This window comes from Podarcis melisellensis, assembly GCF_964234715.1.
Source record: "Podarcis melisellensis genome assembly, chromosome: 8".
NCBI classification, from domain to species: domain Eukaryota; kingdom Metazoa; phylum Chordata; class Lepidosauria; order Squamata; family Lacertidae; genus Podarcis; species Podarcis melisellensis.
This window is the reverse complement of record NC_138540.1, coordinates 25,340,711-25,364,893: the sequence shown is the minus strand read 5'-3', so window position 1 is coordinate 25,364,893 and position 24,183 is coordinate 25,340,711. Positions and strand designations below refer to the sequence as shown.

The 24,183-nt window shown below is 43.9% G+C and overlaps 1 protein-coding gene across 12 annotated transcripts in view; it reads right to left on the bottom strand.

Moving 5' to 3' along the window:
• VPS13D (vacuolar protein sorting 13 homolog D) overlaps positions 1-24,183 on the bottom strand; it is a 115,019-nt gene that overhangs the window by 90,107 nt on the left and 729 nt on the right. For 6 of the 12 annotated variants that reach the window (XM_081923360.1, XM_081923358.1, XM_081923355.1 and 3 more), the window contains exons 2-19: positions 19,430-19,600; positions 17,920-17,994; positions 17,324-17,514; positions 16,251-16,331; positions 14,424-14,540; positions 13,571-13,675; positions 13,314-13,484; positions 11,916-12,016; positions 10,609-10,777; positions 9,697-9,789; positions 8,872-9,082; positions 7,771-7,950; positions 6,895-7,025; positions 5,945-6,017; positions 5,660-5,830; positions 4,634-4,764; positions 4,105-4,237; positions 1,075-3,306 (exon numbers count right to left, since the gene is read on the bottom strand). In XM_081923360.1, coding sequence (XP_081779486.1) covers positions 1,075-3,306; positions 4,105-4,237; positions 4,634-4,764; positions 5,660-5,830; positions 5,945-6,017; positions 6,895-7,025; positions 7,771-7,950; positions 8,872-9,082; positions 9,697-9,789; positions 10,609-10,777; positions 11,916-12,016; positions 13,314-13,484; positions 13,571-13,675; positions 14,424-14,540; positions 16,251-16,331; positions 17,324-17,514; positions 17,920-17,994; positions 19,430-19,526 — 4,462 coding nt within the window. In that variant the 5' untranslated portion in view covers positions 19,527-19,600. Of the gene's footprint in view, positions 1-1,074; positions 3,307-4,104; positions 4,238-4,633; positions 4,765-5,659; positions 5,831-5,944; positions 6,018-6,894; positions 7,026-7,770; positions 7,951-8,871; positions 9,083-9,696; positions 9,790-10,608; positions 10,778-11,915; positions 12,017-13,313; positions 13,485-13,570; positions 13,676-14,423; positions 14,541-16,250; positions 16,332-17,323; positions 17,515-17,919; positions 17,995-19,429; positions 19,601-22,019; positions 22,057-24,183 lie in introns of all 12 variants that reach the window. The other 6 variants (XM_081923361.1, XM_081923364.1, XM_081923357.1 and 3 more) reach the window with 3 other exon arrangements.

The window sequence follows — 24,183 nt, the reverse complement described above, 5'->3', positions numbered from 1 at the left end:
TAATGGTGCCTCCGGCTGTGCGTGCACCTCTGGCGCATGACTTCCACTCGCATCCCGGGGCAAAGTTTGCAACCGGGAGCAACTACTTCCAGGTTAGCGGAGCTCAGAACCCGAAGCGTGCGTAACCAGAAGCGTTCATAACCAGAGGTACCACTGTATGTGCTGTGAAGAAGTACTTCCTTTTGCATGTCCTGAATTTTCCAATGTTCAGCAGCGCACAATTCTCATCACTGGGGCTTTTGTCCGTGCTGAGGTTTGCAAAAGTTTAAAAAAAGAAGAAGCAGGAGTCTCTCCTCCTGCTACTAACTGTAGCCCAGTACGAACAGAAGACCATGCTCGCCCACAGCCCCGAAAAATTCCAGAGGTTTCTGAGAAGAGATGACAGTCAAAGCCGGTTGCCTTTGAATATCTTCTCGTTCCAGAATCCTCTAGAAATACAAAGCCATGCTAAGCTGTGCGAATCGGTTAATAATCAGTAAACAGTTGAGATCTTTTGTGTCTAAAATTACTTCAAAATGGGAAGAAGCTATAAATCGGTGTTTCCCAAATTTGGGGTCTCCATTTGTTTTTAGACTACAACTTCCAGTGGTCAGAACTGATGGGATTTGTAGTCCAAAAACAGCTGGAGACCCAAGTTTGGGAAACACTGCTATAGATGAAAGAAAACACCAATTACTACTTAATACAAGGGTGGGGAACCTTTTTTTTCCAGTCCGAGGGCCACATTCCGTGCAACCGTCCAGGGGCCACATGCCAATGGTAAGCAGAGCATCAAATGTAGATTTCACCTTTGTGCAGTAGGCTAGTTTTTTATGCACACACCCCTCACTTTACCCTCCATTCTGGCAAGCAAGAAGCATTATCAGGGCACATTAAAGCTAGGCCAAAACTCCCAAGGAGACTGTGATGCAAGATCAATAAAGAGTCTCAAGTGCCAGAAAGAGGCCTAGACATCTGCATATGGTCCCTGGACCCAAAGTTCTCCACCCCTGACTTAGATTGACTGCATGGTTACCAATAAATCTGTAGCTCTGACAAGTGCGAGCAAACGAGCCCAAGCCTTGTTTAACTCACCATGGCCTTTATGTAAGGATTCAAAGAAATCGTGCCGAGTGAACTGAGGATCTTCCTGGCTGCTTCCACTGCTGCTAGCAACGCCTGAAGGAGGGTGCAGTGCATCTGGCATCTCAGAAGAAGCTTCTTTCTTGGCTGCTAAATGACTGCTGTTTAGAGAATACATTTTAATATCTCTGATTTCAACTTGAAGCCTATCACTTCTCAGGCTGTCCTCTCCGGCCACAAAATTCTGGATCGATATTTGCCCTAAATGCCCCACCAGCAGCTCTGGGCTGCCTGGCTTCCGGGGTATGGATACCACTGGGGATTCAATGTTCACATTCAAAATAAGCTTGATCGTTTCGGTTTTGAAGCGCACCGGAAAGACCTCCTCCCCTTCGCTGTTTTCCAAATTGAAGGGGTCCCTGGACCGAGGCGTCGTATCGAACAGAGACACCATTTCGCTATACTCGGCCGTCTTCGTGGCCAAGACGGTGGTCACTTTCGTGGCTGCACTCTTCAGCATGCTGCGGAAGTTCTCCTCCAGCTCATCCATGGACAAGGTGATCTCTTTCAAGAACTTAGCCGAGTGGTTGTAATGCAGCGAGGCCATCCTGAGCTGGAGAGAGCACTCCTCTTTCGACTTCTCTGAGAAAGTGAAGCTCAAGGCATCAGGAAGGCTACTGGCATCGTCGAACTGGAGAAATGTAGGCTTGAAAGAGCCCGTGACCTGGGTGAGGTTTTCATACCGCATCATATTCCCAATGCTTACGACATACTGGTTTTTCATGCTGTCCAGAGTCAGGTCCATAAGATGCAAGCAACCCAGAGAGCCATTTATGTCCAGCCGGCTGCCCATGGAGACGTTCACTTTGGTTCCGCCAATGCTCGCCGTTGCAATTTTCCGGCCAAGTTTTTCTCCGTTCACCATCGTAACAGTCCTAAGGAGAAGGACGTTTAACCAGTGGATGTCTACTGCTACCTCTGTACTCTGGGCGTGGGTGGTCTGGAAGGTTTCCTGCTCACTGAAATGCCTTTCTGCATCGGTCATGAGTGGCTGAGGACTAGAATCATCTTTCTCCTTTGGGAAGGACTTTTGGAGAAAGCCAATCAGCTCAACGATCGTCTCCGGGTTGAGAATGATATCCAGGTTGTTCATCTGGACCGATATCACTTGGAGAGTGCTGTCCAAGTTCATGGAGGGGCACTCTGCACTCACAAACTGGTATTCCAACTTAATTAAGGATTCGTCGTCCTGTGGGAAGCTGCCAGGCAAATCACTTGACGCCACAGCGTATTTCTTGATCGAGTGCGCCCTGTCAGCTACATGAGCCTCATCGAGCCCACCGACAGGGGACTGGGCTCTGCTGTCCCGGAGGCTTCCTGTTGGAACATCGAAACTGAGATTCTTGTGAGAAGCCATCAAGAGGTCAAAATCAGAACCGTAGGTTTGCATAGTGTCAACCAGCAGCAAGCCGTGGACTGTGAGGGAAACTTCTGCGTCGTAAGGCCTCTTCACAAAATGTGCGTTCGTGCCGAAAACCTTGAGGACGGAGATATACCGGCCATTGCTTTCAACGGCTAATTGCATACAGTTAACTTGGAACTCTGCTAAAAGCAGCTGCGATTCTACAAGGACTTCCTTAGTGTGTTGTTCTACCACCATCACGCTCTGTGTTAAATTCACCACAGAGCTGTGCAAACTTCCGCGCTGGTCCAGATCTGAAAAAGTCACCTCTTTGCCTATCTGCGAAGAGCCCGCAATGTCTGTATCAGATGTGCTCAGCCTTCCAAAGCAGTTGTTCAGAGCCATTATTTTATCTTCGTTGATGTGTATTTTCAAATCGGGCAGATTCCCAGACAAGACGGCTCCCGGGTACTTGGGATCAGAGGTGTAGATCAACCTGCGTTCCAGCTGCAAGTGGACGTTGAATTTCTCCACCACATGGGTTGGGCCGACATCACTGTCCTGGGCATGCTTCCAATTGTCTTTCACTCGGCCGACCATGATCTGCAGGTCCATGAATGACAAGCTGTAGGTCTCATACATTTTTTTGCTCATCAAGTGCGCCTGCAACTGCGCTTCACTGATTTCTACCCCCGTGAACTTGAGAGTTTTGTCCTCGCCAGCCACACTAATTTCAGGAGGCGGGCTGCTTGGAGGGGTTGCAAGAGGTGTTTTATACTCATCGTCGCTCATGTCACTCAGCTCTGAAGATGGACCACCGGAGCTCCTCTTTTTGTGCTCCTCTAGAAGATTGAGAAGACAGGAGAGATAAATTTATTCAGGTATTCTCTCTTTCTCAATCTTATGCTCAAAGTCTATCCATGAACAAAGCCTGTCTGCTGCAACTGGACAGTGCCAATCCTGAATGTATTGGATTTGTGACTATTATGCTCATTTGCCTTCAGTAGCAGAGAAGCTCTCCTGGATGAAGTATTGTCTATTTTTTGGAAATCCTGCAATGTGCTAAGTTTCTTTTACTCTGCTAACTACAGTGGACGCTCGGGTTGCGAATGTGATCCATGAGGGAGGAACATTCGCAACCCACAGTGTTCGCAACCTGCAGCAGCACATCTGTACACGCGCAGGTCGCGATTTGGTCCTTCTGTGCATGCGCGAGCACCAAAACCCAGAAGTAACCTGTTCCTGTACTTCCAGGTTTGGAATGGCGCGCAACCCGAAAATATGCAACCTGAAGCGCCTGTAACTAGAGGTATGACTGTATACGTTGGAATCTCCTCTGGGTCAATATGAGCAGAATTCATGGCATAAATATGTGTAATTAGAAAAGAAACTGGCATAGGAACTGAACTCCTTGCTGCTTCCAGGATTCTGGTTCCTTGCATTCTAAATCAGAATAGTCAGTCACAGTTTTAGCTGTTTTTTTCAAAAGGGGTTTTTTTTTTTTAAGGACTAGCACTGGCGATACCCCACAGATTCTCTTCCTATTCAAAGCATTTTGAATAAAATAACAATTTTCTGATTTCAAGATTAACAGGCATGCTCCTCCACCACCATCACCCTACTAAAAGTGTAAACAGTACCTTGTGTGTTGGTAAGCAGCATTCTTCCCAAATCGATCACTACTAAAACTGGATCAGCAAATTTAAAGTCATCGGGGAAGATCACCTGAGGAGCAGAAATATCAAGGCACACTGTCCAGCGCTTGCTTTCTTCCTGAAAAGAAAAAAATATATTTTAAAAAGTAGTTTATTTATTATGTATAGGTCCAATAGGATTGCAAGAAAACAGCTAGCCCCAAATACTACTAAGGAACATTATAACATATGGCATTCATATTATGTGCAAGCCTCTGTTCATGTGGTTTTGCTGTTTTCATTTTTGCTTTATTAGCTATTGTCATTTTTATAACTGCAATAAATAAATAAATAATCCATGCAAATTTCCCCCCTTAATATACCACATTTTATACACTCAATTTTTCAAAGTGTGTGCATGTCCATTGGTCCTCTCTCCCTTCTGATCCAGAGACCGACATTACATTAAGCTACTTTCGTGCTGATAAACATAGATGCAAAGAGGACAAGTCACCATCCTTTGAAATCCCCTTACAATGAAATCCCCCACAAGCAAGCGGTCGATGGTTTGCCTGATTTCGGCTTTCGTCTGCATTTTGAGCTTGTTGTACTGTCTCCTGGCAGCTGCAGCCACTCTCAGCTCCAGCTCAGACTGGCATCCGAAACCTGCATCAAGAGACAGACAGAGGCGGATGCCACAGTTTGCTTACACTTCAATGGTACAGAAAGGAAAAAAGTAACAATCAATGGAGATAAGTTTCATAGGCGGAAAAAAGGGGGGGGAGATTTCCAAGTTAAGGCTATTTTCCCTCTTTTATGAGCATAAGGAGTATATCTCTCTAACTAGGCAAATAGTGTAACTGACAATTTGGGAGTTGTCTCTTCTTAATTATAAAATAAATGTTCTATGCAGGAAATGTCCGTAATTGAGAAAACTTCCTCTTCCCGCACCCGCCAAGTCATTGTTAGAAGCCAGTCACACATTCCATTTGGACTTTATGAAGATAAAACAATGCTCACAGAGGACTCACAAGCCACCGCAGATGTCATTTATGTGCAAGAAACACCCTATGTTCACAAAGTTATTTCTCTCCCAGGTTTAGCTCCAAGAGGGTAATTAGTAATTCACCCCTTGCTGGAACTTTGCAGGTAAGAGCTGAACAGCCATCTGCCGATGGTAATCTAGCTCTTGATTTCTTGCACTGAGATGCTCTTATTATTCTATGCCTCTTACTCTCCCCGGGGGCTCAAAGTCTCCCAGACACTTGATCTGGAAAATCATCCAGAAGTCAAGTCCGCTCAGGAATACTTTATGATGACCACATCAAGGTAACGTAAGAAAAATTCTAACTTGATGGCCATCACAATATTGGGGCATTGAGTTCCAGAGTTTACAAATAAGAAATCTCATTCAATTCTTACTCGCGCACATGCATTGTACGGAATAAATTCTTTATTGCTACTTTGACAGTACTTAAGTATGAAGAAAGAAAAAAAGAAAAAGAAAGGAAAGGAAAATAAAGAAATGTAATTATTCTAGCAAAAAACAAGAAAGGTTAACCTGAGGTATGAACCCTTCCCTTGTAGAAGAAATCGGCTACTTTCTTAATGGCTTGTGGATTGTAAATAATATTTAGAGGTCGGGTACTGACTTCCAGACGTCTCTCAAAATTGCTGCGAACTGGGTTTCTCTCATACAGCATCTCAAACACTGGAACAGCAGCATCAGCAGCTGAATCAAAACAGAGCACAAGAGAGATCAGCAATGATGCCACCGACACGCACAGCGCTCAGTTGTATTTTTAGTTGTTAACGATAGATTTGCTAGAAAAATGAGAAATGTTACCAGCGCTTTCATTACTCGTGTCTGAAGAGGACGTCTGGAGACCAATGGAAGAGACACAACCGACTTCTTTTTGCTGATGAGAACATGAGAGATATTATTATAGTTTATTATTTATTGTGTTTATATCCCACCTTTTCCTCCAAGGAGCTCAAGGTGGAGTATGTAGCTCTCCCCCCTCCTCATTTAATCCCCACAACAACCCTGTAGGGCAGAATAGTCTGAGAAGCAGTGACTGGCCCAAGTTCACCTAGTGAAAGCTTTATGGCCCAGTGGAAATCTGAACCCTGGTCTCCCAGGTGCAAGTGCAATGCTGGAACTGATACACCAAACTGGATCTCGCCACACTATACCCTGTGTGTTATGTCCTGCTCATCCAGCATCTATTCGAAACAAAACATTCTACATTCTGTTGTAATTTCTATCATTTCTTGGGCTTATTGGTACAACTAATGGCCTTGTGGAATTGTAATAATGGCAGATGCAATCCTAAACACATATCCACTTGGAAGCAAGTCCCGTTGAAACCAATGGAGCTTACATTCAAGTAAATCCTTTTCAGAGTGTGTGATCAAATAGAAGTCAGAATGAAAATACTTTTTTAAAAAAATGCATGCCCCTTTTTTGCAATCTCTCTAGCTCAAGGCAAATCATTAAGGTATGGGTCACTAACCTGTGGACCTCCAGATACTGTTGGACTATCAACCCTGATTTTGGGGCCATGCTGACAGAGGCTCATGGGAGTTGTAGTTCAGAAGACCTAGGGGGCAACAGGCTGGCAAAAGCTGCTCTAGCAGATGTGCCTGAAGCGCAACAGCTGGATAATCCCCCCCAACTCATTTTAGCAGAAAACTGGTTGTTCCCCCCCCCATCCCTTTCATGAACACAATGTAACATATACGTTAAATTCCAAGTTCTGCAACAAATCGTGTTATCGGCACAAGTCAACATACGGGGTTAGGGAAGACAAGGACAGGGAATATGGTCCCTTCCGTCGCTAAGTCTCGTAGGAAGAGGCCACCAAGCTGAACCTTGAAAAGGGAAGAATTCCTCCGAGGAAGAGATTCTGCTAAGATGGTTACTCCTAGAAAAAGAAGCACACAAAAGACAGTGTCATGTTGACTCAAAAAAATAGTCACGGTATTAGTCTGCTAAAAAACAGAAACAAGGAAGATAAATGCCCCTTGACAGCAAGGGCTAACGCATCTTGTTTGTTACAGCCGCTGCTGCAATCATGTCTGTTCCACATGATCTTTCCCAACATTGCAAGTGAGAGTCTGCTTCAAATCCAACCTATGTGGAGGCACATTGGCCTACATAAGGAACAGGGCCTTTTCCACTGAGGCCCCAAGAATGCACCATGACATTTTGTCTGGTTGCAAGCGCCGTATTAAAGAACTGGCAGTGTCTGGACTGTCATCAATAAATTTAGGTTGGCTCCATCGTGGGCCCCGTCCGAGCACAGAAAATCATCCACATATAATTGAGAAAACTGTGTTGGGGGGCAGGTCTAAAGCTACCAAATGATTGTCAGGGATACTGATGTATGGCTGACGCAGGGAACACACCTCGTCCTTGTATCCCACTGCCATTTTCTTATTGCCTGGTAAGGTGCCTATTTTGAGCAGCTCGCTGTTACTGCAATTCTCACCAATACCACTACTTCCTGATGGCATGTGCTGTTCAAGAGCAGAAGAGACTGCTTGGAAGGTTTTCCTGCATTAGAAGCGTTGAAAACTGCACTAGTGGATCCCCTGCACCACTGGAGATTCCAGTTCATAATTTTAACAGAAAGAGGCTTCTCACGTGTGCACACACACAACCAATACCTGAAAATTCAAGCTGCATGAAAGCTCTTTCATGGGCCTGCAGGCCCTTCTTCTCAGCATGCAGCAAAGTGACAGAGCCACCTTGCAGCTGGAGATTTAACTTTGCCAAGACGTGATCCCTCTTTGTGAAGGTGTTTATGTTGGAGACGTCCGCAGCTGGATCAAAAAAATCGTCGGCACCTAATAATACAAGGAGAGGAAACAGCAGAGACTTTAGAAAATGCAAAGCAGTTGGAAGCAAATCTGCCCAACCTTAACTAGAGAGTAAGAGCTTCTGGCCATTAATTGTGCTGTTGTTGTTTTTTCAGTTTTTTTTTAAAAAAAATATGTGAATACTACCGCACAAACTTAAAGGAGCACAAAATAATTATTTTTAACAATGAACAGAAATCCATGCTTGGCCCAGGCCCCTATCTCAGAATTTAAGAAGGCTGGATGGAAGAGTCCCTGCAGAATCAGCAGGAAAGTCCCCCAGATCCTTCTGGATGCCAAGACAACTCATATTTTGTCAGAGGCAGATCATTTTAACAGATGTGGAACAGGTTTTAAACTGGCAAGAGCCTAGTCTTGGCCGGGTAATCTTAAAGTAAAAATAGTACATGCCCAACAATGAGACCACCAAACCAGAGGTCAGCATGGAATTAATAGTACAAGGTTTGAGTGCCAATTAGACTCTTTATCAAAACCTGGTCTTCGGAACAGCCATCCACATTTTCTATCGCCAGTCCCAGGAATGGAACAACACAGCTCCCAACTACATCTAGTAAAAACAGGCTCTTACTGGTTTTCCAGCATAATCGGCATGGATATGTATTGTCCATGTAGTACACCACAACTACGCGATTTTAACACACTTTTTTTATAAAGTTCCGGGCCTTGTTTGTTGTAGGTGGGGGGGGGTCCTTGTTGTGTACAGTGTGGCAGCACCTTCACCAAGAGCTAGGATGGAAAACCTGCAGCCACACAGGTCCTGCTGGGACTTCTGACTCCCATCACCATAGCCAACGAACGAGGGATGATGGGAAATGTAGTCCAACAACAACTGGAGGGCCACAAGTTTCTCACGACTGATCTAGAGCTTCAGGGTAAGTTTTCCCGTACCAGCGACATCGTCCGGCCTCCACTGTTCAGATGTTTCTGAAAGCAGTCCTTCGAAAGATTCCTTTTCCAGGGCTTCCTGAGAATCGCTGTACCAGCCTCCCCACCCAGGAAACCAGGACTGAAGATAGCGAAGCATTCCGCTGCTGCTAGTATCCGATTCAATTTCAATCGTTTCCTCTGAGGAATCGGTCTGCGGCTCCTTGATGCTCTGCTTGAAATGAGGAAAGGTATGATTCTTTTTTTAAAAAAGAGGAATTTAAAAGGGGTTGCTAATCAGAACTATTTTCTCTTACTGTTATTACATGCCTGGAGTGAATGCACGATTGACCTGCTTTATCCCTGCTCTTTCTAAACGTGTTTGCTGGAATACTGCTACCACCACACCCTCTAACCCACAGCACGATCCAGTGGCGACAGAAACGGGATCCAAACTGGTATTACCGAAAAACAAAAAAGGAGATCAGAATAGCTAGGGAGAGCCCCAAGATTTGTGCAAGAACCAAAAAAATGATATACAGGGAGGGGGAATCTAAGGGGACAAAGAAGTAAACCAAATACAGCCCAATGTGTACTGAGAAACCTCATTAGCCACAGGGTGTTTGTTTTGGGATTATTATTATTTTTGCTTTGTATCTCACACTGAATACTGGATAAATGAGATTCAAACAACGCATGAAATCAAATCAATAATTCTGATGTTATTTCACATGCTTAAAGTCACTGCTCTCGGACGTTTCCAGGTTGGGTTGGTTTTCTGTTTGCATCTTTAGCAGCTCCAAACCCCCTAAGGTGCTTCTAAATATTGCATCTCATAAAACCTCTAACCTCAGCAAGTTCGCAGAATCTGTTGTACACAATCTCGCGCAAGATTTTCAGCTCCTCGAATGTCTGTTCATCCTCAATGCGCTCTATCTCCTCCTGCAGGCAGAAAAGGAAATGTTGGCAAAAGCTGAAAGACTCAACTCTTCATTCATTTAGCCATTTCTTGAAGGAGCCACTTAATCTGAAGTTATGAGAATTAAGCTTTGAAATCGCAACACCAACTTAAGTAAATGGTCCAGTCTGGATGCAAGGCATCTTGGTTTACTAAGGAGAAAGATGCATGAGCCTTGTATGCATGCACACCACCCCGCAACTCCTCAGTGTGCCAGATTTCCAGATTTCTGCTATAGTTACCTATTACATTCTAAATGGAAACTATAGTTACTATGATTGGAACCCATTGTTTGAAGTTGGTTTCAAATCCTGGTTCTAAATAGCACTCAGAGGCCTACTGCCTCCGACACTGGAGGGAGGTGATAACGAACTCCTTGGAGTCTCTGTAAATGCTACTTCTGCAGTGAAAATGTTCAACTTCTGCAAACGCTTGCTGCTGTGCTACTTATAAACAACTGCCTGTTTTACCTAAACATTGCAGCATCTTACAAATATGTATCCCAGGCATAGGCAAACTCCGGCCCTCCAGATGCTTGGGACTACAATTCCCATCATCCCTAGCTAACAGGACCAGTGGTCAGGGATGATGGGAATTGTAGTCCCAAACATCTGGAGGGCCGGAGTTTGCCTATGCCTGAATCTGAACAAAGGTAAGCTCTAAAATGTTTCCAACAGGCAAGAACGTATATATTTTTTTAAGCCATAAAAGCTCTACAATGGAGTACGATTATACATGCCAGTTGCAGAGCTATAATCTCAAGATGATGGCTAAGATATGGTAGCCCAGCTGTTTCCCAATACCTGCTCCTCATCAGACAGCTCCACTTCTTTTAACTTCTTGTAATACAGATCTGTGTACAATACAGCATCTTGGGCCCGATGCAACACGAAATCCCAGGAACAGCGTTCCCTCTGCTCTCTGATCTCCGCAATGTGTGCATTCAGAGCAAAAAGCCACCACTCCCGGCAGCTGAAACATTGCAAATGAATGTATTTCTGGTTATTATTATTATCTTCACTGTTTCATTCATTGCCTTCTAACCCACTACCTCAAGGCATTTTACATGCAATGTAATTAAAAGTCAAAAAGGAAAAGCAACACACACATTTTAAATGAGACTAAAATTCTAACAAGTGGGCACTCATGGTTAGCAGTAATCCCTCAGGTTGCAGAAAGATGCAAGAAAAGAATGAGCTACAAATGGTGCTACAAGGCTCTTGCTTGAGGCAGGCTGCAGGTCTAAATGGGAACACCTTAGCTGGTATTTCGTTTCAACACTCTAGCTGGTATTTCGTTTCAAGCACCCCACTTGTTCATTTCTATCTTCATTAACCACTGTAAGAGAGACCCTACAGCCTGCAAGATAATTTTTTAAAACCAACAGTGCACTGCCGAAGGGATCGATTGGGTTATACTAAAAAGTCAAAACAACAAGGGGTAGACTATCTCCAACCAACAAGACAAAACTTAAAAACTAAGTTGGGTAAGATAATATAGAATGCTTCTGAATATTACAGGAAAGCGAAGTACAGCTTTAGACCAATAGAAAAATATATATAAATGTGAACAAAAAGATAAAGTTGGGGGGGGGGGGATGATACAATAACAGATTTACTTCTCTATGGTCAAAATCTGATTGAAATCCAATAGAATGACAACAAAAATTGTCAAGCAGATACATTTCAACCCAATCGGCCTTCTTCAGTGATCAGAAGAAAATTATTATAGGCAACCTGTTTACAAAGTATTGGCTGCTCTGTCTAAATGATGTGCTGAGCTCACCAGTCATACAAACTCACGATCACAGGATTACTATCCACAAGTGGTGCTACTGAAAGCACACCACACAAACAAACAAAAGCCCTTGTTCATCTTAGCACTGTTATCTCCATTTGTCACTTTGCCAAGCTATGACACTCCTCCAAACTGTAGTTTCTGTGTATAATCTTCAGTCCTATTTAAAATTAAGCATAAAAGTAGATGGCAACTCAAGTGTGCATTCTTATCAACAACAACAAAAAGTATACCAGGTTTAGGGAACAGTATTTAATTAGGAAAGGGAGACTTGCGTGTATGGTTATTTGATTCAAGAAAACAGAGCTCATACTTTCCAGCTACGGGGACCTTCGGCTTCCATCTTCTGAATCTGAGTTGTCGCTCTTTTCGATCCAGCTCTTTCAAAAAGTCCATTATCTGTCGGTATTGCGTCTGTGTGAATAAAATCACCATACAGTGGTTAGGCAATCAGTACGGATGCATTCCGTAACAGAACACAAATGCCAATATTAACGGCTGAACTCAAGAATGAACTTTGCCGCTTTGCCTAAAAAACTGTCCACACGTATAACGAAAAGGCAACATGGGCTTTAAGTAACTGTCCAGGGTGGCTGGCAAGGCTAGAGAGATGCAAATGAGGTAACAGGTTTATAGTTAGTGGCTTTGATAGTTTATTCCCAAATTCAGATTAAAGAAGCTAAAAAAAGTGATGTGAACATAGGAAGCAATTTCTGAAACCTCCATAGATATCGGCTGTGAGGACTCAACCTTGGTGGTTTGAAGCAAGCCCTCCCAACCTGTTAGATTCGCTGCTGACTACTTGCATTTTTTGTGGCCTATAGGCACGTAAGGCTATGTACTATTGGTAGAAAAAGTGCAGCGTGGAAGATCATCATCATATTTCTTTCCAGTGCTTCAAGTGTTCAAAGCACTCTCTATACATACCTTGTTGTAACCCTTATAACAGATGTGGGGAATCTTTTTTAACCTGAGAACTGCATTCCCACGGTAAAGAAACTTCCAAGGGCATCTTTCTAGGAATGGGTGGTGCGAGACTCATATACCACCACAGAGACCTTTACATATGTAAGAAGCTATTTTCCATGGAAACAGAAGCTAATGTTCAATTCTTGATAACTCCACTCAGCTCTCCCCTTTCTTTTGACTCCCCCCCCCCCCCACACCAGTTTAAAAGAGAAGGCTCTCCAACATTCTTTACCTGCCATAACTGGGCAGAATAATACAAACCAAGGTCAGAGCTGAGGTTTCCTAAAAGCTGAACAGTTAATGGTTAAAAGGAGACCCAGAGGGCTGGTTGAAATCTGGCCGCAGCAAGCCTACGTATTCTCCAGTTGGGAGTGGCAGTGGTGAAGCAGCTCTCCTAAGCTGCCAAGCAAGTTCATGGCAAAGGCGGAATTCACACAAGGGCCTTTCTATACAATTCTATACAAGCCTGGAGTAAAGAAGGAAGTTAGGCAACATGTGCATGCGTGAAAATATTGTATGCAGGAGAAATGGTACGTGATTCGCTTGAGTGGTATATGTATGCTGGTACTCTATGTTAAAATGAAAGGCATACGTTAGCATTCCTCTTCTACGAGTTGTTTGATATGACATTCAGCCTTGATTTGTGTAGGTTTTGCCAACAAGCACTGAATGCCGTTACTGTCTGGCTTCGACAACTGGAAATGTTCACCTTACAGGGCAACCTCCTTAAAGCAGCTTTTACCTGGGAAAGTTTCAGAGGTATCGTCTCCAGCTGAATGTCAAACTCAAGCCGTGGGGTATTCCGCGATTTGAGGGGCTCCTTGGAACAGTTTCTCTTTAGAAGGGCAGAGGTACACACAGGCTCCATGATGTAGTTATGGTCACGGCTTTCCATGCTTTCATCCATTGCTTCCTGGAAGTCATAACCAAGTTAATTCCTCTGAATAGGCAAGCATTTCTCATGCTCACAGGCAAAGGGGAAGAAGAAGAAGCTTTTACCTGCAACTCCCCAGGTGGCAAGTCTCCCATTAAAGCACTATCAGTGTCCCAATAGATGCTGAAGTCAGCAATATCCAGCTGCTTTTTCTTCATTAGCTCCTCCACCTTAAAATGAGGACAACTAGATATGAGCCACAGAAAAACCACACAGTATCAAATAACCACCACACCTTTTTATTACTTTACTGATTTATCAAATTTACAAACATACCGTCAAGATGGTGCAAAAGACAAAGACAAAATGTTCTAAAAACAACAAAATCGGTTCAACAAAATCTAAAAATTATAAAACAAATCCTGAAAACAATAAAAAAGTTTCTGCAGAGATGCTGAAGACATGCCTTCGAGGCGTCTTCATAATCTAAGCATTATGACCAATACACACAGAAAATGCAACCCAGATCATGCTGCCAGAGACAACAACAAAAGATCAATTGCACTGAACTTTAATTGGTGGCCAGGACCTGCTACCAGGTCACAGCTTGACTTAACGCCGGTCACAGTAGCAGCAATACGGCCATGAAAATTAGGGTGGGTTCTGAGTCTGAGAAGACTACTAGTACAAGTACTTGTACAACAAATAACATAAAGCAAATCACTTATTACAAAAGGAAAAATGAGAAGACAACACGTTCACTAGCTGATCTATCCTAAGTGAAAATCACTATTTAAGCCGTCTCTGCCTCAGACCTGAATCAAACCACTGTTTCTTGAACTCACACATCCTTTAGTTGAAATCAGACTTTTTCTGTTCAATATTCCATCCAAGGAAACCAGTGGAATTTTTTTAAACACTTTACACAACACAGCACTTCAGTTGGGGCAATTCTTCACGGGCACAGCATTGACTCACCGGCTCATTTACGGCATTTTGCACAGATACATTTTTTATGCAGACTCCAAATGCGAACGGTTGTGAAGGATTTGTGACGCCATCCTCAAACCTCAGGTGGACATCTTGAATGTTTAACTGAAGGAGGATAAGAGGGAGAAGGGGAAGTTCCCATCAGTTAGCAGGTACAAACTTATTGCTAACAAAGATTTTAAACACACGAAATGGACGGAATACTGTCTTAAATGGGGAAATGCTGGTCAATCACCAAAAAGGACTAAAGGTTCCAGTCTGGCGTAATATACTGCATAACATTTGCTCATGATACACAGTCACATGCTCAGCGGCAATACCCTTTGCACTTCATCATTTGCTACAGTAAAATCTTCCTCGTTGCTCAAAAGAGCCTAACTTGTCTCCCTCCTACTCAAAATGAAGTAACACCCAAGCCATCTTTTCGTAGAGGAAGTTACAGGTTGGCTCATTTGTTTATTTAGCTGGCCTTGGTGGCCAAAAAAACAACAACAACCTGTGGCCACCAGAAGTCTGTCGCTCCTCACAATGACTGGGATCTTGTACCAGAGAACATATTGTATGTGCCAGAATGAGATTTGGGCCAATCTACTGCTCTCCTCCCCAGCTGTAAGGGAGTGTTCTTGCAAGGATGCTATACTTCCAATGCATTTCAAGCATCTTTTTAAGCAGAGTGCCAAAAATAAGCCTGAGCCCTCCTCTCTAGCTGGACCTGACCACAAGAGCACTGCCTCCCTCCTGTGGTTTCCAGAAACTGGTATTCAGAAGCATGACTGTCTTCAACTCCAGAAGCAGAGCATAACCATCATGGCTAGCGGCCACTGATAGCGTTATTCTCCGTAAACTTGCCCATCCAAGTTGGTGGCCGTCACCGCCTCCTGTGGCCGTGAGCTCTGCAGTTTAACTACACGCCGTACGAAGAAGTGCTTTATTTTATCTGTCCTGAATCTTCCAACACTGTTTCACTAGATGCCCACAAGTTATTACAAGAGAGGGAGAAAAATCTGCCCACTCTCTCCATGCCATGAATAATACTATATAGTCATACCTCATGTTATGTCCGCTTCGTGTTATGTTCTTTTAGGTTACGTCCCGCGGCGACCCGGAAGTACCGGAAAGGTTTACTTCCGGGTTTCGCCGGACCCGCAAAATGACATCATGCACATGTGCAGAAGCGGTGAATCGCAGCCCGCGCGTGTGCAGACGTGCCACTGCAGGTTGCGTTCCTTTCATGTTGCGAACAGGCCTCCAGAACGGATCCCATTCGCAACCAGAGGTACCCCTGTAAACTGCTATCATGCCACATTGTCTTTTCTCTAAACTAAAAAGCCCCAAGTTTCTCTGCTACATCTGCCTGATCATTTTGGTTCCTCTTTCCTGAACCCCTTCCAACTCTACAATATCCTTCTTGAGTCGAGGCAACCAAAAACGTACAGTGTTTTCCAAAAGTGGTTGCACTATAGAGTCATACAACGGCATTATGATAGCTGCAGCTTAGTCTTCAGTTTCTTTGAAGGTGGGAGAGGGGAAATTGCAGGTCAAATGGTGAAGCACATCAAGGGCTGCATCTGATCCAAGTTGCCCCCCCCCCCCAGTTTTAAATGTCATGAAGGCATGTTCCCTATAATCCATCTATCAGTCAATTATGATCCCCACAGGCACTCATCATCCGTTCACAATATTTCCTCTCCCATATGCTGTGCTTGCTACAGCAACCTGAGAATGTGTTTAGGGGGAAGGAAACTTTTTCTCTGCTTGCACACAGTTATGCTGATGGCAGGGTGAGGGGGGAGACTGTCCACCGATCCAACTTACTTCTATGTTTTCTACGATCCGTGCGACGACAGATGCGGTGACGGAATACCAGTACGATTCTGCTGCCTGTTCCCGCTCTTTCTGAAAGAGAGAAAGAGGAGGGGTTCAATCTTGTGCAGGTATGAAAAGAACACCTACAAGTGGCTTTGTGGACTAAACTCGAGGAGAGGAGAGGAGAGGAGAGGAGAGGAGAGGGGAGGGGAGGAGACATTCCCGAACACTTGTAGGTTCTTAATCAAAATCAACCGCCTATTTCTCATGTTTGAAAATTTCACTGTCTATAACAGAGATGGAGAATTCGTGATCCTCCAGATGTTTCTGGACTAAGAAAGTCCGTGATCTCTAACCATTGGCTATGCTGCCTAACACTGTCAAGAAGTTGTAGCACAACAACACGAAGAAGCCCCAGACTCCCCAATCTTGATGTGTAATAAAAGTGCTGTTGCTTACCTACAGCCCCCTGAACAACCAAGATGTTTGAAAGACCTCCTTTCATATGGACCTGCCCATTGGTTGGGATAATATTCCAAGGGCCTACTGCATGTCCCATTACAAAAAAAAAGATTTTGGTAATACCAAAAGAGATTTTGTTGGTGTGAATGTGAAACAGGGTCTTTGCTGTGGCAGCACCCCAATTAGCAAATTCTCTCCCTAGGGAGACTAGACTGGTTTCATCCAGCCTTTTTATTGGGCAGAAAACACTTGATTATCTTTCCCCAGTACTCTCTCTAAATTTGGGAAACATAGATGAATGTTACTATTAGGCTATAGCTCTAAGATCACAGAATATACAATAGCCAAGTTTAGCCAACAAAATCAGTTCACAGTTAATGGAAAGAGAAAGCATGAGTAAACGTATGTGGGGTTTCTTTAAAAAAACCTATTTATTATTGTTTATAGCAAAAGGAACCATTTGTGTGTATGCGCATTGCCTTTCAAGGCCATGCCATTTTAATTTGAGAGAAACAAGAATTCGGTTTTCTGGATCCAGCCAGAAGGAATTTGATTTGTGGTTTTAAAGTAATTTCCCCAAATGCAGAGATAGTTTCATTCAAAGCCCCCAAGCAACTCACTTTCCATTTTTCTTCCAGTGCTAATAAAATAGCTGCCTTGCTTTCTTTTTCAAACAGCCTCTCTTTTTCTTCATCAAAATCTTCTTGCTTTTCCAGTGAGCCAATGAGGTGTAATTTCGATACCGATATCACCCATGGATCAGCATGAGGGCGATAAAATGGTATCTGTAATGTTATCTTGCCAATGAAGCCTGTAATTGGCAAGGAGAACAATGTCAGTACGTATAGAAACATCTTCCCTCTCTGTGACTGGTCACCGATGAAGAAGCTTCCAAATGCATAAGCTTCCCATTCACTCCAAAGGAAGGGGATGCTGTACATTAAAAAACACCCTGTGGGGTGCCAGCAGAGCTCACGATAAGATGCACTGCCTATAAATTCCATACATACAAGTAAGGAATATAAATGTCACTTTTGTGACAAGCATTATTGCAAAATGTGATGATCATGCTGTTTAAGTCACTGGAAGCCGCTGAGATTCACAGCCAAGTTATTGTTTTAAAACCACCAGGTCACTATAATAAGAACCTTCTGACAAAGGTGTTCCAGTGAATATAACACTTCAACAGCTGCAGAAGCACACTTCTAAAACATACCAGCTTTGACCTCAAAAGGCAGCAAATCCTTCAAGGCCTCTTTTTTTAGTGGTAAATTTTCCAATTCTACAGCACCTGCAGGAACAAAGCAACAAAGCAGATTCTGAAGGGAAAAGACTCATGTTTTATCATAGTATAGAGAAGCGAGGTAATGAGAAATATATTAATAGATAGCACAACAATTAATCGTTTCCCCCCCCCCAAAAAAAAACCCCAACCAGGTCTGAAATACCAAAACCAATTAAGCATCACTAAAGGTAAAAGTTACAGGTTGTATCCAATACTAGTAGTACTCAGAACAGACCCACTGAAATCAATGGGCCTATGCCAGTAGCACACTGGGGTGCCTTGAATGATGGTCAGGGGTGCCAAAGGCAACACTGGCCTCTGTCCCTCTTTCCTTCCCTCTCCTTCCCTCCCTTCCCAAAGGCTTGCACAGCTGTTTGTTGCAGAAGTCCTGGATACAGGCTCCCCAGGTGAATGGTGTCTCTACGGCTGGTGAGGGGGTGCTGGGTGCCAGGAGAGGTAGCCTTGGAGTAAGCAAGCAAGTGGGTGAGGGAGCCCAGCCGGCCAGTCCACCAGCCCTTGCTATTTGGAATGGACAAACAAGTCCGAGGCCCCTGTGGGGCGGTGTGAGGAGGCACCTCTCTTTGGGGAAGGTGGTTGGGCAGCTCAGAGACTGGGGGTGGTGGCAGTGGCTGCCCAGAGGACTCCCAAGGAGAGTGGAGAGGAGGCTGAGGAAACACCCCACAAGGGAAGGTGTTCAAAAAAGGGAGAGAGGAAAGCAGTGACATAACTGTGCTCCTGAGCCCCACAGGGGTTCCACAGAAGTAATGTAGTTGGTCCCTTGTGGAGCTGTGGACTCAAAAAGGTTGAAAACTTCTGACATATGTTAATCATGTCCATTAATTTCAATGGGTCTACTCCAAGTAAGACCAGCAATGAATGCAATCCATCATTTGTATTCTGCCGTTCTTCTAAAATCTCAGAGCGGTAATTTGGCCACATCACAACAGTGAGAAATAGACTGGGAGATGCCAGCTTGCCCAAAGCTTCAGAGGCAAATGTGATTCCATTAAGCTATAGTACAGGAAGAGATGGAACTGCAGGGTCTCTCCACTGGCTCTGATGAAAGACCATTGACTTCTCAAATCGTTCTATTCTGGCTGCTCATTACAAGAACTCTGGTACATAAGAAATAGTGCCCAGGTTTGTCTTTTTTCCTTCTGCCTTTTGTGATGTGCCTTTTAAATCATAAGCCTGAGAACAGGGACAGTCTTATCATGGACACCTGTAAACTGCTCTAAGGACCTTCACTGGCTGAAGAGTAAAGTAAATTTGAAGAATAAAAATGCTTTAAATAAAGGTATAAGTTTGAACCTAAGGTGTGTATTTGAAACCTCCTGTATTTCTATACTGGTTCCATGGTAGAACATGGAAACAGACTCTAACCAATGTATGGCATGCTTTAAACGAAATTAGTTCTGTTTGTAACATTCATGCACCTTACCTTTCAGAAGAGCTACTGACAGTTGATCTGTGTTCAGGTTGCTGACATACTTGCCGAGGTAGTTGTTGAGAACCCAGGCTACCAATCCCTCCAACATGACTACTTCTTGGGAGAGGGTAGCAAGGATTGCTCTCTCATTCCTGGTTGCTCTCTTCCATAGTTAAGAGGGATCTGTATGAAATGCAGAAGGGGGAAATTAACTTCAAAGGCGCATACATGAAAGCTGCTAAATGCAGCCACCATCACCACAGCAACAATGAATACTGTCCAGCAGTATCCAGCAAGAAGGAGCCATATCTAGCCCAGGGACAGAGCATTCACCCTGCATGGAGAAAGTCCCGGGTCCTAAAAGGCCACAGCCTCCCTTACGGACCTGCCCATGGGTTGAGATCCAGGTTCAATCCCCAGTATTTTCAGGTAGACCTTGGAAGGTCCCTTGCCTGAAAGCCTGGAGAGCACCTGTTAACCACAGTTGACAATACTAGCTAGATGGACCAATGGTCTGACTCCTTCTAAGGCAACTTCCTCTGTTCCTAAGAAGCTGTAGAAGCTTACTCCTTAAAAGCACCTTGCCAGCATTCCCCTGATATGAGTTGTTTCTCCTATTAAGCTAGTACAGGCTTCCTCAAACTCGGCCCTCCAGATGTTTTTGCCCTACTACTCCCATGATCCCTAGGTAGCAGGACCAGCGGTCAGGGATGATGGGAGTTGTAGTCTCAAAACATCTGGAGGGCTGAGTTTGAGGAAGCCTGAGCTAGTAAGTTGCAGCACCAGTAAGTGGGAGCAAACCACACCTGCCTCTGCACCTGCACCTTCCTGCCTCTGCACCCACCCACTTCCCCAGCCACTACTTGTTTCCCCAGTTTTGCTCTCTGCAGACTGCAAAACCCTCATCTGCAAATGCAGGGCTGCCTTCGTTGAGGGTTTTTCCTCACTCCCCATGTCCAACCCCAACTTACTCCAGACACTCTTATCTTGGCCTGGCAGATTTTAAAAACAAAACGAGATTGACTCCTGAAAGGAAGGATGGAACGTGTGGAGTGGATTTCTGTCCAGCTGGTATGTGCTCAGGCACAAATTAAGCCGTACATGCAAAAGAACAGAGAGCCCACTTAAGGCAAGGGAGTTGAAAGGGTTTCTGTATGGGAGTTCTGGTGGGACGGGGACGGGAATCTTTTTTGTTTGTCTTCAGCTGTGCACAGCAGGGATGAGGCAACTGTGGCCCACCCAATGTTGCTGGACTACAATTCCCATGATCCTTATCCACAGGTTGCATCGGCTGCAGCCAACAGGATTTAGAGCAAAACATCTGGAGAGTCACAAGTTCTCCCTCCCTAGTGTACTGGGGACATGGTTTAATTTCTTAGAAGAGAAGAAACAAGAGCTGGGGGCTGGGGAGAAAACCTTGCAATCTGTTTTATAAGCCCTTCTTTATTCTGGGTGGTTGGTGGGTATATGAGATGAGATGAGAGAGAGAGAGAGAGAGAGAGAGAGAGAGAGAGAGAGAGAGAGAGAGAATTAATGAATGAAGTTGAACTCATTTGGTGTGGAAATGCAGCACTCCCACTGTGCCCCATGTATTATCACAGACAACCAAGCCCAGTCACATGTTTTGACCCATGCAGCAGAGCCCCTGTTGTGATCCTACATCTGGACAGAAAGTGAGTCACTGCCAGCCATATGAACTTTCCAAAAACCTTCCTGATGCTCTAAATTGATTACAATCTGGCTAACATGTTCAACTTTATTAGTAAAGCTGCAAAGGTCAATGCTATGTGCAGTACTCTTTACACAAAGTTATTCCAGTAGCCCAAAGTAGGGTTTAAGGCTACAGGAGGGGTAACTGCAGGCTCTGGTATATACCAATGATGTCACTGCCATGCGATAAGGCCTAGGATCAATATCCAGACTCAAAGTAGAGTCAGATTAACTCTGCAGAGAGCCAAGGAGCAGCCATGGGGCAGGGGGAAATCAATCAGTTATTTCATCACCTCAAGAATCTGAGCACCAGTTGCCCGCTTGGGATGCAGCCCAGACTTTTGCACAGATTCTATTATCTTCTAATTACTGCTATTAACTAGAGGGCACTTTTGGGAATGCTTTGTGTTTTTGCAATTGTAACCTTGATTTTGTAATTCTTTACACAGGTAGGGATCGGTCTTCTTCTTAATTACACCACTATAGTATATCGATGTCACAATACTACTACTTAGTGACTCAGGTCTAAAGATCTACTTTATGAATATCCAAGATCGTGGAGGTTCTAGAGGAACTTTCGACTCTTCCCACATTCTTCAGACTATGAACTTGCCTCCCTTTCAAAATAAGTGTGCTACAAACAGCATTGCACTGCACACAAGTCCAAACCTGTCTTGGGCCAACAAAACTAGTTATGGGGCGTTCTGGATCCAGGTCAACATTTATATACTGAATTTTAAGATTTCAAAATGCTTAACACAAATTATCATCACAGTGGATCTTTTTGGAAGCTCTATCACCACCACCATGTTGCAGAAAGATAATAATAATGCAAGAGGAAATAAAGGGGAGAACACTGTTCACCCAAAGCCAGGCCTTTTCTTCCACTAACCTGTTTTCTCTCAGTCACAGCAATCTCACCTCCAAATCTGAAATACAAGATGCATTTCAGAAAGGTAGCTGTGTTAGTTATGTTGCAGTAAAACCACCAAGTGTGGTGCACCTTGCAACTAAGAAATAAGTTCAGACACCAGCTTTCATGGGGCAAAGCCCACTTTGTCAAATGCAAGGAGTGATTGTATTAACTAGTTGATGGAGGAATTAATGAGTTGTGTACAGATACCATTTCAGCCTAAGAAGGGACAGAAGAAAGGAGAAGGTGTGTCCCATTTATGCACAAATGCAACAGAAGGGGAAATAATCCAGAGTGAACTATCCAGTCCCAACTGGCAATGAACAAACAAAGCAAGAGAAATAGTATACATCAGCATCCTCAAAGGACCAAATTTTAGAACAGTTAATCTGTTGTTGAAAGAGTTGCCAACCCTTTTACGCCAGAATCTAATTCATCAAAAGCAACCATAAATAATAAAGCCATGTCTAATAATAGTTTTGCAATATGAAATGTTTTAGGTGACAGCTAGTGTAGCATAGAAGCCAAGAGATTTGGCAACAAATCAACTAATTCCAGGTTCAAATCTTGTATCTGCCATGAATTCACTTTGTGGTCTGTGGAGAGCCATTCTTTGTTCCTGTCAAATCAGGCAATGGGGTTACTACCCAAAGCATTGTTGTAAGGGTAACACTAAGATAAATGATCTAAAAAACTTCTGACCTAGAAAACACTACATAAATGCTATATAGAGCAATATGTGGGATAATAATAGCATAACAATGGCCTGCAAAACAGCTTTGATGTACACTTGGGAAGAGGATAATGGATGTGATTAAAAAGCTCTATAAGATGAACCCTGCTCGATCTGACAAAAGGCCTATCTAGTCCAGCTTTCCACAGAAGTCAACCAGACATAAGAAGAGTCCTGCTGGATCAGGCCAAAGGCTCATTTAGTCCAACATCTTTTTTTCAGAGGCCAACCAGGTGCACATTATGGGATGCTCGCAAACAGGACTTGAGAGCAATAGCACTCTCCTCACTTGTAAAACCCAACAACTAGTATTCAAAGGCATACTGTCTTGGACAGGGGATAACACAGCCATTGGGGCCAGTAACCAAAATCATCCATGAATTTGCCTAATCCACTTTCAAAGCCATCTAGGTTGGTGGCTGCTGTTACATCATGTGGGAGCAAGTTCCATAGTTTTAACTATGTGTTGTGCGTGAACACGTCTCATCTGTACCAAAATAATACATATGAATTGCGGTATCGCAGAATTCCTTAGACTGCCCATAAGGAAGCCAGAACCTTATATATCATACCATCATCAATCAGCAATACCTGGGATAATACTATGACCTTACTTCTGAAGGCCATTGTAACTGTGACACCACGATAATAGACATGAAGCACTTTTGATGTTTGAAAGGACAAGGCAACTACTACTCTTCCAAGCTACAATCAGGGGTGGGGGGAGGAGAGAGAGAGATAGATAGAAAGAATGGGAAGAATCCTACCTGCCCCTCTCCAGGGCTGCTGCAGTGTGGACATAATATACTAAATACGAATCATTATGCAGAAACCACTAGAAACAAATTAAAAATTAAATTAAAACCCATACCCCCCACCCACAACAACGGGGGGGAAGTATGGGTTGAGGGGGAAATGTGAAGATGCTCATTGCACTGACAGACCTCATAGGGATGCTATCAAGCCAGATGCCCAAGGGAAACGTGCGGCAGGAGCTACTGTCCTCCTGACTTGGGTGTTGTCACCTGCACTGCTCCTGGATCTGATCTGGGGGAAAGAGTGCTCATTATCAAGAAGACAGCCAGACCTGCCACTGACATTGGTTGCAACCTTAAGAGCTTGTGCCTGAGATTGTTTTTCCTTCCTTTCTCCTTTCTATTCCCTTTCCCTCGATTGCCATTCCTTGTTTGCCTGACAGCCTTATAAGTGACTGTGTGAGCTGCCTCTATTTAGAGAGCCTTTCCAGCTCACGTGCTTCATTATGTTTTTATATGTGTTGGAGGCTGCCCAGGTGGGATGTAAATAATAAAATATTGTTATATATATACATGCTGGGTGTAAGTGATGCATAGCTAAGTAATAAACTAAATGAACACATAATTTCAACAAACGAGACAGGCACCATGGATT